We start from the raw sequence: 14,547 nt of genomic DNA on the forward strand, positions 1-14,547 counted from the left end.
CCCTTTTTCATTCGACATACTTTATCTTAATCGAGATATTAATAAGGAACCAGCAGATCAAGTAGCTTTTGGAATAAAACACCATTTTTTTTTAAATTAAACACTATCTAAAGATTTGCATCGAAGCGTTTATTTTTTATAGTGATTTTAATTAATGTCAGATATCATTATACTTGGTCCAACTATACCACGTCACAACTGTGCCGCGACCCCCCTGTGCTGGGTTTTTTTTTTTTTTTGTTCATTGTCTTGCGATTGTTAATTCTCTTGTGCAGCCTTACGACTTGCATTATATGCACATATGTTGATATATGTATACGTTTGTACATTTAATATATTTATCTTGTGCGGCCCTGCGAGCTGTATGTATATATATATATAAATATATACATAGTTACTACTAATAAATATATATAAATGTTATTACGTTTATACATCACCTCTGCTGCCGTACTTTTATTGGACAACGTGTTAAATGGCTCCCCAAAAAGAGAAATCTACACCGGCCGAGAAGTTAAGGTAAAAGGCTTTGAGTGGATTCAGTTTAATTTCTAATTATATTAGATTTTAGTTTTAATTTGGAGCAGTGAAATCTTTCTTTTTTATTGTTTACATTTTATTGTTAAATTTTTATTGTTCGTATAGTTATTTGAACGAATTTACTAATGACAGCAGTGAATTTTTACCTGGGTCATTCACGGTTACGTATTAGTGGGATTAGATTAGCCTGGTCTCTGGAAAATTTTTCTTAAAAAAAAGTCAGAGTAGTTTATCTAATACAATCCGCCATAAGTATTGTCGTTGAAAAGTGTTGGTTACAGTTTGTTATAAAGACCTTATTGAAATTGACAAAAAATGAATTTCCGGCCAATAGTTACAGTCTTTTGGTACATAAAAATAGTATATCTCGTCTGACCTTGTCAATTTGACCGATTACCAGGTAACCATTATTATTATTGTCCACTCGGTGCCATATCATAGACGGCGGCCCCGTACCATCTTATAGCGGTACTTTATAACAACAATAGCAATAATAATAAAACCCAGCACAGGGGTGTCGCGGCACAGTGGTGACGTGACACATTTGGATCAAGTATAATGATATCTGACAGTGATTAAAATCACTATCATAAAAAACGCTTCGATGCAAATCTTTAGATAGTGTTTAATTTAAAAAAATAGGTGGATTATTCCAAAACCAACATGATCTGCTAGTTCGTTATTAATATCCTGATTCAGATACAGTATATCGAATGAAAAAGGGATTATTAAAAATTATTATTTCTCATAAAAAAATTATGTTGATCCATACACTTTTCAATAAGTTATAGCATTATAAAGTTAAAAATAAAAAAATAAAATCGAGAATTTTCACACAAAAATAGCATTCGGTAGCCAATTTCATCCAGAAGACAAAATAAAGTACGAAATTTTATTTTCCATAATAAAGTGCATTACATTAGCTTTAATTTATGATATATATAAAAGTGTCAGACCTTCCGGAACATTTTCAAAAGTTAAGTTGAAAAAGTTAATTTGTTGTGAAAAAGTTGTAATTTTAAATCCCCCCTGTGGGCAGGTTAAGTGTCAAATTTACAAAAAAATATATCAAATGATAAGTAAAAACATCAAGCATCTATATAAAAAAAAATAATATTGATATGTTCATTTTTGAAAAAGTTAGAGCATTATTAAGTTAAAAATATAAAAAAAAATTATTTTACAAAAATCGTAATTTTTTATTAATTTTGATGTCAACTTTCACAACGAAGACAAGTCCAAAGGTCAAATTTTTTTTTTCATACTAAAGTATATTACATTATCTTTAATTTAAAATATATATAAAAGTGTCAGACCTTCCGGAACACTTTCAAAAATTAAGTTCAAAAAGTTCTATTTTCTATATTCATTTTTTAGATTTGAAGCTCCCCCGTATATAGGGAAATGGTCTGACTTAAAAAAAAAGTATGTCGAATGAAATATGTATATAAATACTACTAAAAAATTGTATTGATCCATACATTTTTCAAAAAGTTATAGCATAATAAATTTAAAAATGTAAAATACAAAATCGAAAATTTTTGTTCTTTTGACGTATCATTGAAAGAAATCGGTTTGGTGAGAGCTGAAAAAAAGAGGTAACAGAGACAAAAAAAACACATCATAGTAAAATTAATACCTTCTCAGCTTCGCATCGAAGCTAAAAGAAAACAGAACCAAAAAGGATCCACCAGTAAAGGCATACGTCGGAAACGGAACAGAACGCATATTAGTAATATCTATTCGGCGACTGCCTTGTGTCGTAACACAGTAAAAATGATAAATGTAAAAGAGTAAATGTGCAACTATGTGTACAAAGATGAATATGAGGAAGTGGTGCCTGCTGTCTAGGTATTCACGTGCGTGTTGTCGTACAGCAGTCACCGCGCTCGGCTGACACTCCGGGTTAGCTGTGGGTGTCGAAAGGCTGTTGTTATAGGAAGGAAAAATAAGAGTAACACCTAGGTATGNTCGAAAGGCTGTTGTTATAGGAAGGAAAAATAAGAGTAACACCTAGGTATGAGGTGCAGACGAAGTGCAAGACACAAATACTTTGGGGTATAGAAGAGGACAATGATGCACGAGGTGCAGACGAAGTGCAAGATACAAGTACTCCAAAGAGAGAACGGGGTAGCCGAGTATAAGGTGCAGGCGAAGTGCAAGACACAAGTACTTTAGTTATTAGGAGAGGATAATGAAGTACGAGGTCCAGACGAAGTGCAAGACACAAGTACTCTGAAATGTCGAGGAAAAGAGTATATAGGTTAGAAAAGGAATAAACAAAGACTTTACTTTAAATAGTAAGCCGGACAGCGACAACCGAGTACTGAGACTGATGAATGACACAAGGCACTGGAGTTGACTGACCACGATGGTCAGGTCTATTGGGTTTTTATAATAATTAGAACTATTGCTGATTTGGAAATAAATATTATTTGTTAATTCATCAGTCTCAGGCAGCGGATGTGCTGTCTGTATTTTATTAAAATAATTCTCACGATTATGAAAACGTGACACCATCACACTTGTCACGGTGTCAAGGGCGGGGAGACACCCGATAACAACCGATTGTCATATTGATAGATGGACGGCTGATATTATGAGTAACACGAGCACACGGCAGCCTCGAAAGTAACGCGGTGCCGTGTCAAAGTGAATGAGCTCGTCAAGATTAATCTGGGAAAGTTATGTTTGGAGATCAGAAAGAAATTTTTAGCACTCCGTGAATGTTTAAAAATTTTGGCATGTCTTGATAAAAAATTATTCGCCATCACCATGTGCATAATTTTAATCCAGAGATCGTTTTATGTGTGCGTAACACAATTTTGTTTTTATTTTATGTTACGTTAAAAGAAAATACAAAAAATACTGTAATTCAAATTTTAATTTAATGATTGTAAAGTTTTCTTTTGTATAACTGTTATGATAAATAGTAATTAGTTGGTTATTATTAAGTATAAGTTTGAATATATATTTGTATTTGTAGTTATATTGTTAAGGCACTAAGATATTATATTATAGGATATGTTTTTCTAATCTCTATTGTTTTATGGTACTGAATCTATAGTATATTTGATTTCTATATTTAAAGTATAATTGTTCATTGGAGTTTGACATAATCATGAATTCCTGTATCCAACAACTATTAACATTAATTGCAAATAAGACAATGTTATCATCAAATTTTTAGTTATCAACTAATTATCATTTTCATTGGCGCCTAATAAAAATTTGTATTAAGGTATTAGATTCTAAAACATTAATTCAAATTTATATTTATGTTCCTTTATTTAAAATTCTATATAATAGTAACTAATTTCAACCTATAACGTCATAAAAGAATTTTATTAATGATTTTGATCCCAAAAATAGTATTATTATTGAAATATTAATAATAATATTTAAATAACAACAAGTAACAAATATTNTTAATGATTTTGATCCCAAAGATAGTATTATTATTGAAATATTAATAATAATATTTAAATAACAACAAGTAACAAATATTTACAATCAATTTTACTCATTTTAATAATTAAACGTTTTTTATTTTTCGATTTTTCTACCTTATTTTTTTTTTTCTTACTAATTCTGAAATCACACTTTTTTTTGAAAACACATATTGTGCCAGGCTATGCTGGGCACAATAAGTGTTTTAAGCACTACATTCGGAGTATGTGATCTGTTCCTAATGACAATGTGAAGTGTTCTGGGTCTGAAGCAGAGCCCCACCGAGACGGATCTTATTAATTTCTATATAAATGAAATTTGTTGCAAGTGTCATTTGCAATATATATTTTTACGTTTATAAAAACTTTTTACACAAATATACGAGAAAGCATTTTAAATTAAAAATTTTAAAAATACATCATCTTGATTACCTTTGCTAATAAGTGTATGAGAAGTTTTGTTCATGTTTGTTATACAAGGAAGAGATGTCTTTGACATTAAGTTTTTCACATGAAGATTGAAATTTTTTTTATTTAAAAATGCATTCNATGTCTTTGACATTAAGTTTTTCACATGAAGATTGAAATTTTTTTTATTTAAAAATTTATTAATTTTTTCTTGAAAAATATATAATTCATTTGTTTTTTTACAATTTTCGCAAAATCCATTCATGGAAGAGAGTAATACTGAGTTATCTAGGTATTCTAAACTGAATTTAATTGTATCCTTCATTTGTCTTTTGAGTCTAGCTAAGTCAATAAGTCGTTTTGCAAAATTATATTGCCAAGGATTAACAACAAACTTGCCATAAATAAAAAATGAAATCATCCTTACTGCGTAAAGAGATGCATGTAGAAAACTTATTTTAAAAGTATGATTAGGATTTAAATTTTTTATCCTTATATCGTTTTTTAACACTTCTAAAATTTGAAGACATAAAAATGTGTGAAAACACTCTAAAGACTCTAATTCTTTTTTTAGTTTGTTTAAACTTGATTCTTTTTTTTGTCTACATTCGTAATTGTCTTCACAAGATCTTGATAACAACTTAATGTCATCTTTATTTATAAAAGAATGTTTATTAAATCTTTGATTTTTTTCACAGACAAATGATTTGATATCATTATTAATAGTAATTATTACTTGTAAAAATGAATCGTCAAATATGGTATCATAATCAGGTGGCTGAAATCATTATGTAAGTTATCGTCAAAAAATAAAAGTAATGATAATAAAACAAGCAGCGTAAAGTTTTAATTGAATTTCAAAAAGGCGCATCTGAGAGATTTTTTTGAGTCTATAGTTTAATTTGAATTTCAAAATGGCAGATCTGAGAGATTTGAGAGTCAAAATTTATCGTATATTTTTTCGGTATATAATTTGTTCACATATTAGTTAAGAATTAGTCAATGTAAAAAAAAAAATAGCACTTTTATCTAATTTTTGTCATGACGTAGTGAACATAAAAGTGTTAAATCTCTTAACGGGATTGATAAGAAGAAATTAAATTCCTTCTTTTTTAAACTCCATGTCTATTTTGTTATTATTATGTTATTAAAATCAATCGAATCAACTTCTGTATAGAACATTAAAGACTTTTGAAATCGATTTTATCAAGCCATATTGNGTTTAGTAAAAATGACAGTTTGCAAAGCAGTTTTTAAATATTCAATAAAATCCTTGTTAGGGCGCGGGCAGATAATAATAATAAGCTTACGCGACACCTTTCACCCTTTTTTTTTTATATCTAGTGGACTGTATTTTTTTTTTGATAGAAAGGGAAGAAAATTACTATAGTAATGGATCTAATTCAATTATTGAACAACTTAATAATTATACTGCTTAACTAAACAATAATAATAATAGAAACAAATAAATTATATTGTGATATCTTACCCAATTGTATTTTTTATATTCGCAACAATTATTGGCCTTGACGGCTTGCACAATTTGCCTGGACGGCTTACAAGATTATAATACTTTGCCTAGAAGGCTTACAGAGGTTATAGCCTGGAAGGCTTGTAAAACTATGCAAATTTTGCCTAGACGGCTTAAACACAATTACAATAATCTGCCTAGACGGCTTGTGAAATCTACAAAATTTGCCTAGACGGCTTAAACACAATTATAAACAATCTGCCTAGACGGCTTGTGAAATATACAAAATTTGCCTAGACGGCTTAAACACAATTATAAACAAAAAAATAATTGAATAGAATCAAAAAAAACTTAAAAAAAGGCAGAGTGACTATTACATATTTTAACCATGATAACAACAGAAAAATTTATTAACCTCACATGGTAGGAGGGCGTGAGCATAGCTGCTCACAGGTCCCACCGTTGCGCATAGAGCGCAGCACTATCTGCTCGCGCCCTAACANACATTAAAGACTTTTGAAATCGATTTTATCAAGCCATATTATTTGATCATTTAAAAAAGACAATAATTATCATTTAGATATTTGATGTAAAGACATTAATAATTGTTTTTCAATTTTATTATTATTTTGCTCATTTAAAGTTTTTATGATTTTATAAATTAAATATTTTGTAACGATACTCCTGTTCGAGACGAGGTTCCTCGTCTGATCAGCGCTTATTCGTCGGTAAGGGTTCCAAATTCTAGGTCTTACTTTATTATGACCATAATTTTGCAAATATTGGCGTATATAAATAAATTAATTTGACGAAATAAAAATTGATTTTAAATTTTCAGCATTTAGACCACTCCACTATGCCTTAAATAATATTTTATTTTACTCAAATTAATTTTTAATTACATGGTTTTTATTTATATATAAAACTATGAAAGTAATTTTTATTTAATTGTTTTAAATTTGATATTTATATTCTAATGTTTATTAACAATCCTTCATAAGTTATTAAAAATAATTATTCTATTCCCACTTCAATTCAAATTAAATATTTTGGTTTTACCCTTGACAGTAAACATTACTGATTTCACCATATCCATTTTAAAATAATAACTGTAAACCAGTGTTAAAAAATCAATCTGAATAATTCGATTAATTCAATTTTTTTTCAATAAACACTTTATGTTTATTTCTTTTTTCGATGAACTTGGTTTTTAAATCGGACCATTTTCCTTTATGAAGGGGGCGTTAAAAACATTAAATATACGAGTAAAAAATAGAATTTATTCAACTTAAATTTTGAAAATGTTTCAGAAATACTCCGAGCTTTAATATATGCCAATTAAATCTTATGTTAAATACTATATGTTTCAAAAAAAAATTTGTCTCGACACATATTCTTTAATGAAGCAATAAACGCTGAATTGAATCAAAAATGTAATATTTATTTAAAAATCAAAGTTTATTGTGTTAATATTTTGATTTTTAAAATTGCCAAAACTTTTTAAAAATGAACAAAGCAATGTAATTTTTTTATATTGAAACCTTAGTTTTTTCATTTGTTTTACATACAGATCAATAAATTAAAAATCTGACTTTTACTTATCCACAGGGTGTATTTAAAATAGAATCTTTTGCACACAAGTTAAAATTTTTCAACTTATTGTCAGCTTTTAACATATGTAAGACTTATGTTACGTACTTAAAATTAAAAAAAAAAAAAATTTGTCCAGAAGAACATTTTCTATGTGCGGTTGTTTACAGCATGCTATTTTTGTATTCAAATTTATTTATTTTTTGTTCATATTAAAAATACATACAAGAGTTTGTCATAATAAGTATTGAAGCCAAGGATTTTTATACATATATAAATTTAAACTTATTTTGAATATTTTGACTCCACTAAGTTAAGAAAAACGTCTTTCAGTTTTTGAACTAGCTTAATTTTCATACTATTTTTAATTGCTATAATGAATATTTATTCACATATTGCACTTATAAATCATAATAGTTGTAATCGTGATTTAAATAAATACATAGTATTTAATTTGGTTATTGGAAATAATCCAAGAATTCATTTTAAAAATTAATCACTATCTACAGATTTGCATCGAAGGGTTTCTTGTGATAGTAATTTTAATCACTATCTTATATCTTCTATACTTATCCACACTGTGCCATGACTCCACTTAGCTAATGTTTCTATTCTTATAATGGAAACAAACGTTAACTAATATTCTTTCAATACATCAGCGCCGGAACTTATTGCGCCACCAGGTATAAATATTTTTGAATCTTGTTTTGGCCAGGCTAAAGGAAGCTTTAAAAAGTATTGATATCGATCTCTCAATAAAATATTCTCTCTTAAAAAGATACTTTTTCAATAAAAATGTACTAAAGGTACATTATTAAAATTATATTTATAATAAAAATACAGAGTGTATAGAATCTTATACATATAAAATAGATTTGTTACACAATCTCCTATTGTTGTGAACTGGCTTTTTGCTGCCTAATTGTAATTGTGTAATTTAATAGTATATATATTAATCTTACTCCTATTTTACTTAACTATTCCTACTATTATACTCCTATAAAATCTCCTATTTTTAAAATAAAATCGTTTTTCTTAGCAGTCATATTGACTATATAACTTGTAGTACTTTTCACACTACACGTTGTATAAGCCTGTGAAACAGAATAAAATTAAACATCAACGTTTTATTGTTTCAAATACCATTATGTTACTTAGGTTATAAAGTAATAACCAGTAATAAACCATTAAGATAAATTAAAACCCATTTTTATTTATATTATTACGCATTTTATACTCTTACATATTCTGCTATATATCACCACATATTATATTATTCTACTATTATACTACCATATTTTATTTTATACCATTTTTTTAACTCTTCTGTTTTATCTTTTATGGTTTATTATGCTAATTTGTTATTATCTCAAAAATTTAAGTTAATAGAAAAAAACTAATTGCTAATTTTAAATTAAATTAAAAATTTAGTAAGTGGTTTAAATTCTAAATATTCAAAAAAATATTCTGTTTCATCAAATTATTATTTGTATTCACGCCAATATTTGCAAAGCAATGGGCTTATAAGACAATAGATTAATATAATAACGAATGATTTAATATTTAGAACACGTACTGGAGAATAAACGCAATACTTGGGTTAATTATGGAATTTGGATCATTATTATTTTAGCAGGACCCTCACATACATACATCATAATATCTTTGTATTACTGTCCATTTTCATATATCAGAATATATTTTTATTTATGTTTGTATATTCTGTAGTTCGGACGAACTCAAAACATTTTAGAATCTTCTAATTTGCAAAGAAAATTTAAATGTTAAAATATTTAAAATTATTTTTGTACATACTTGTATTTCTGGGCTAGCAGCATTTGAGTTGAAAAATATTTGTGCTGATATAAGAATAACGAAAAGACACGTTGTCAAGTTAAATGCATTACATCGATTTTTAATCATTCTTTTAGTTTTTTAAAAATACTTAATAGTATATATTGAAGTTTTATAAAACAATTTTCTGAACAAGTTCCTGCATATATAACTTATAGCTTTCAATTAATCTCTTACAAAAGACTTTTGTATAAATTGTATTTTTAATTTTTTTAAATTTTACTAATAACATATTACCTTGATTTATTACAACCTTATTTAATTAAATAAATAGGAATCGTCTATAGTGCTATTTTTAACAAATAAAGTATGTGTTTTTAGATTATTAAAAAATACATCGCCCAAATAAAATGTGTTTTATGTTCATGATGAAAAATAAAACTATAGGGAAATAAATTTAAAAGTTTCTAAAAGTGACAAACAAACGTTGTATTGCAGTGTATTACTGAATTCAGGGTCAAAGTTTCATAATATAACATATGTTTCAAGGTTTATATTTACCAAAAAAACAAAAAAATTATGTTGGTCTGTCATAAGTATTAATCAAAGCAATCAAAATATAACTATCCAGGGAACAGCGACAATTAAATCCCGAAATTCTGATTAAGGTCCACAGTTAAATTTTTTCGAATTACCAAAATTTAACGAACATACCAGTTATGTTAATTAAATCGTAAATACTGAATATTTCAGTAAAAACTGTGTTGACACATCCATAGTTTTATTCTGTGAAAAAGATTAACATGATATAGGTTCAGAAATATTTTTAAAATTAATGTGTGAGAGACAATTACATTTTGTATCACAATGTCCTAATATACAACAAAAGACGCAATTTGACTAGATAGTATCAGGTCCGACGTCTTGCTCGCCTAGTTCTGACAGCAGTATATTTATTAAAAATATTATGCAAATACTTATTTAGAAAATAAAATTTCTGAATTTTGCGCCTAGACGAAGTCATAGAAAGTAAAGTATATTCAGCCAACAAGAAGCTGTGAAAAAAACATTTTTATCAACATTTTAAGTGTGATAAAGAAGGGCGAGTTATGTTGACATTCAAGGACGCAACATTCAAAAACTAGGGTACTTCTATAATATCGCTTTTCTAAACTTTTTATATTATATTCTATAATTTAAAAAAAATTTTACCATTAAAACATCGATTTCAGTCCATACCGGAATTAAAGCGAGAATATAATACATTTTTAAATAAATACCTAAAGTTAATACAAGAAGAAATTAGGAATAAAGAAATGAAGTAGATATACAATTTATTACATCATCTTTTCTGACCACTTCATGATTACTTATATAAGCTAATACAAAGGACAAAAAGTGCCCAGAAACGTGTATTGCTATAAAAAATGATATGTATGAGAACGATGTTAAACTAATTAAGTTAAAACACTGGCAGTTAAATATAAAGTGGAATGATAAATACTCGGTCAATTTCGGCAGGAGTGGATACAGTACTGTATGCAAATTTTAAATTTAAACATGTTATCTATAATACATTTGATTTCATGCATATATGAATTACAAAATATTAAAGTGCATCGTTAAAAATGACTTGCAGGTAATAATTTTTTATGATTTATCTATTGTCAGTCGATATTCTTCCTTATCAAAGATTATAACATACAACAAAATCCTTTCTGAAAAGACTTTTAATATTTTAACTAAATGTACAAAACACACTGTGTATAATAAACATATAATGTTAAATGATGATAGTGCTATAGTGAAAAAAATGATACAGTATTAATGCTATCGAAAAATTTCCAGTCAAAAAACATTGTATATAATTACAGTTAAATTATTAATTTTGGCCGTAGTATAATTTTTTTAGCTTTTAAATATATCTCTAAAGCGATTGTAAACTAAAAAAAATAAAGTTGTATAATTGGATGATTTTTATTGGTAGTAGACTAAATCAACAACTAGGNTTACTGGAAGTAGACTAAATCAACAACTAGATTTTATCATTTATTGTTTATCACTGTTATATTTTGACTTATACTTCTACTTTGACTCGTCCCTACCTTATTTAATCTTGTTATGGTAATACAACTAGATAGATGCTATATTATCATAGTATTTTATTTTTAATTTATGAAAATTTAAATGACGAATTTACTGACTCATGTTATAATTAGAAGCGCCTAACTATTTTAGTTGTTGTTTTATTTAGACATAATATATTTTTACAATAATTTGTTGATTCATTAATTCAATTAACATATGAATGTATAATAATTTATTATGTTTTAGCAATATTAAACTTCTAAAAATATTGAGGATTTATTATTTCAGGTAACATAATGTTTTCGTAAAAGTCAATGAGACTCTTTTCCATATTATCGTTCCAAAAATTGTCATCTCGTAGAATTTTACAATAAACTATTCCTAAAAATAAAAAAAAACTAATAGCATTTTATAGAAAAAATATTTTTTAATTTCATGTTTCGAATCACATTGTAAAGTGATTTTTTTATATAAAATATTAATTAAATTGTTTCTAGTTTTCGTGAATATGGAATCTTTTAATAATTGGTTAAGCATTGACCATAAAATTTGTCATGAATCTAATATTTACACCAGAAGAAATAAGAAATCATTTAAGAAATTACATTGTCGCGGTCGATTGTAAAACAATTATCGTAATCGCAGATCATAATTAAATGTGTATATCAAAAAAAAAAAAACCCCCAGCACAGGGGGGTCGCGGCACAGTGGTGACGTGGTATAGTTGGATCAAGTATAATGATATCTGATAATGATTAAAATACCTTTTGGGGTCCAAATAATTAAATAACAATACTGCCTTTGAGTAATATGCAGTTCTCCTTGTATTTGAAAAAAAATTCGAGAAGTACGTTTTAGTACGAGTTCTTCATTTTCATTATAATGCACATATTTTATCACTTTATCTTTTATAGCTTTTTCGGGAGTCATATATTGGGCCTTAACTGGACATTTTATTTCAATAATACCATCTTTCCCAATTAAACCATCTGGTTTTGCTGTTAAATAGTTAATGTTTCCATCAAAAAATAGACCACATGGTTTAATCTTTGTGTTCATTTTCTTTTCAAAAAGTTCTATTGCGTTGGGCTCATTAACTGTGCCATATTGCACAGCAAACCTATATAATATATATATATATATCATCAAAAGCAAAAAACAGGATATTAGTGTCTTATTAAAAACTAAAGTATTAAAAAAATAATATGGGAAAATAATTTTTTTAATATTATTTATTATACTTATTATTACTTACGGGATATTATCTTTGGTATCAGTTGTTTTATTATGAATGCGTAATGTTTTTTTTAAGAATAATTCCTTGTCTTTTGTTTGATTAAATGTACAAACATAGAAAAAATGAGAAGATGATAGATGTGTTTTACGTACTTTTTCCCACAAATTTTTGTGAACGAAATATATTTCATTTTTCTTAAATGTTTCATCGTCATATTTATTTAATTTTAAACTTTGTAGTAAAACTTTTTTAATATTTTCGTAGTCTTTATCGATAACCACTTCCTTTTGATTAGCTGCTCCATTATTGGTAAAATGAAAAACAAATTAAGGAAACATGAAATGAAATTACTTTTAATATTTAAACGATAAGATCAATACAATGAAAAAGAATCATAATAATAAAAATAATTAGTTTGTATACATTTTTTGTTTAAAATTAAGTTATGATTTAATTGATGAACAAAAATTCAAAGCAACGTTCCTCTGTAAAATTTTTAATAAATATTGTGTAACGTAAAGGGATTTCACTTACAACAAAAAAATGTTAGATGTATCATCACAGTTATCTAGTTCAAGTTGCGTGCAACGACTTATGCTGCCGTTTTTCGTTAAAAAAGGATTTGTATGAAAATATAATTACTCAGCTTATCATGCTGTATTAGATCGAAGTATTTTAGCTCAATAACAAGCAAAAATGAATCATTAAGAAAATTGATAGTAGAGCTCCAAGTTATCATAAAATTATAATACAGCATACATAGTAATAATAAAAATGAAAATATTATTAATATACCGGTCTGTAGTACAGTAAAGATGCATAATTTAGTTAATAAAAAAAAACAGCTTTGTGAAGATACGACATAGTTAGTAAAAGTATAAATATTATTTGACAGTGATTAAAAGCACTATCATAAATACCGTTTCGATTCAAATAAGTAGATAATATTTAATTTTTAAAATGAATTGGTGGATTATTTCAAAAGCAGCATAAAATCCTATGTTCTTAATTATATCCTGTACATAAGTTATATACGTGGGTAAGTTATTTGTGAAGATGCGAAAAAAATTTTAGCACTCCGTGAGCATAAAAATATTTAGGAATCTATTGATAGAAATACTATTTGATTGATAGCGTGTTTCGATTTAAAACCTGAAATGCTAGAACAAATAGGTTTGGTTTTTTCGTAAAATTATATTTAAATAGGTAAAATTTTTTGAAAGTACCAAATGTAATACTTAAAATTTCTTTGTACCTTAAATTTGTAAAAGTACTACAATACATTTTTTTCTCTAATATACAAAAAAGTTTGTATTTTAAATATTTAAATTTCAATAAATTCCAAAAAAAATTAATGTTACATTCCTAAACACATGCAGGGTATTTAGGGATATAACACTAATTTTATAATTCATAAATAGGTAGAATTTTTTGCAAGTATAACATGTGATATTATATACTTTTATAAATTTATTAAACTTTNAATGTGATATTATTTACTTTTATAAATTTATTAAACTTCATTCATCAACATACGATAATGTTTGTTTGTTTAATAAATTTTATTAGTAGTATTACATTATTTTATACCTTTGTTAATAAGTGTTTGAGAAGTTTTATTCATTTTAATTACTAAGGAAATATGTGTCTTTGACAATAAATTCTTCACATATCTTTTGAAATTTTCTTGATTTAAAAAATTTTTACTTTCTCCTTTGAAAGTATTAAATGAGAATAAAATAATGGATTTCAAAAAATCATTACTTTTTTTACAATTATCGCAAAATTCATTCATTGATGATAGTAATGCAGAATCACTTAAATAATTTAAACTGACATCAAATGTATTCTTGTTTTGAGTTTCAAGTCTTGTTAAAACAATAAGTAGATTTGCAAAATTATATTGCCAAGGGCTAACAATAAACTTGCCATAAATAAAAAATGAAATCATCCTAACTGCGTAAACAGAT

At 26.6% G+C, this 14,547-nt stretch overlaps 3 protein-coding genes across 6 annotated transcripts in view; 1 reads left to right on the top strand and 2 right to left on the bottom strand.

The window, feature by feature from the left end:
• LOC126900979 (uncharacterized) overlaps positions 1–4,539 on the bottom strand; it is a 14,591-nt gene extending 10,052 nt beyond the window's left edge. Inside the window, exon 1 of the mRNA XM_050677058.1 lies at positions 4,422–4,539. Within this exon, the coding sequence (XP_050533015.1) occupies positions 4,422–4,488 (67 nt within the window). The 5' untranslated portion in view covers positions 4,489–4,539. The remainder of the gene's footprint in view (positions 1–4,421) is intronic.
• Positions 1–14,547, top strand: part of LOC126900970 (uncharacterized) — a 76,456-nt gene that overhangs the window by 37,476 nt on the left and 24,433 nt on the right. The window lies entirely within an intron of this gene.
• Positions 11,276–14,541, bottom strand: LOC126900974 (uncharacterized). The gene is made up of 4 exons (XM_050677050.1): positions 14,168–14,541; positions 12,596–12,872; positions 12,105–12,460; positions 11,276–11,721 (listed from the first exon to the last, which is right to left on the bottom strand). The coding sequence occupies exons 1-4, from the start codon at positions 14,526–14,528 to the stop codon at positions 11,600–11,602; spliced, it is 1,116 nt and encodes a 371-aa protein (XP_050533007.1). The 5' UTR covers positions 14,529–14,541; the 3' UTR covers positions 11,276–11,599.

This window comes from Daktulosphaira vitifoliae, unplaced genomic scaffold, assembly GCF_025091365.1.
Source record: "Daktulosphaira vitifoliae isolate Bord-2020 unplaced genomic scaffold, ASM2509136v1 Scaffold_3, whole genome shotgun sequence".
Classification (NCBI taxonomy): Eukaryota; Metazoa; Arthropoda; class Insecta; order Hemiptera; family Phylloxeridae; genus Daktulosphaira; species Daktulosphaira vitifoliae.

Bases quoted from the DNA above. Each gene is read 5' to 3' on its own strand.
- LOC126900974 (XM_050677050.1), bottom strand. From the start codon at position 14,528: ATGATTTCATTTTTTATTTATGGCAAGTTTATTGTTAGCCCTTGGCAA. The intron at 12,873-14,167 runs GTATAAAATAAT...ATAATGGAGCAG, and splicing joins TCAAACACTTATTAACAAAG to CTAATCAAAAGGAAGTGGTT. The intron at 11,722-12,104 runs GTATTTTAATCA...TTTTATTTTTAG, and splicing joins AATTATTTGGACCCCAAAAG to GAATAGTTTATTGTAAAATT.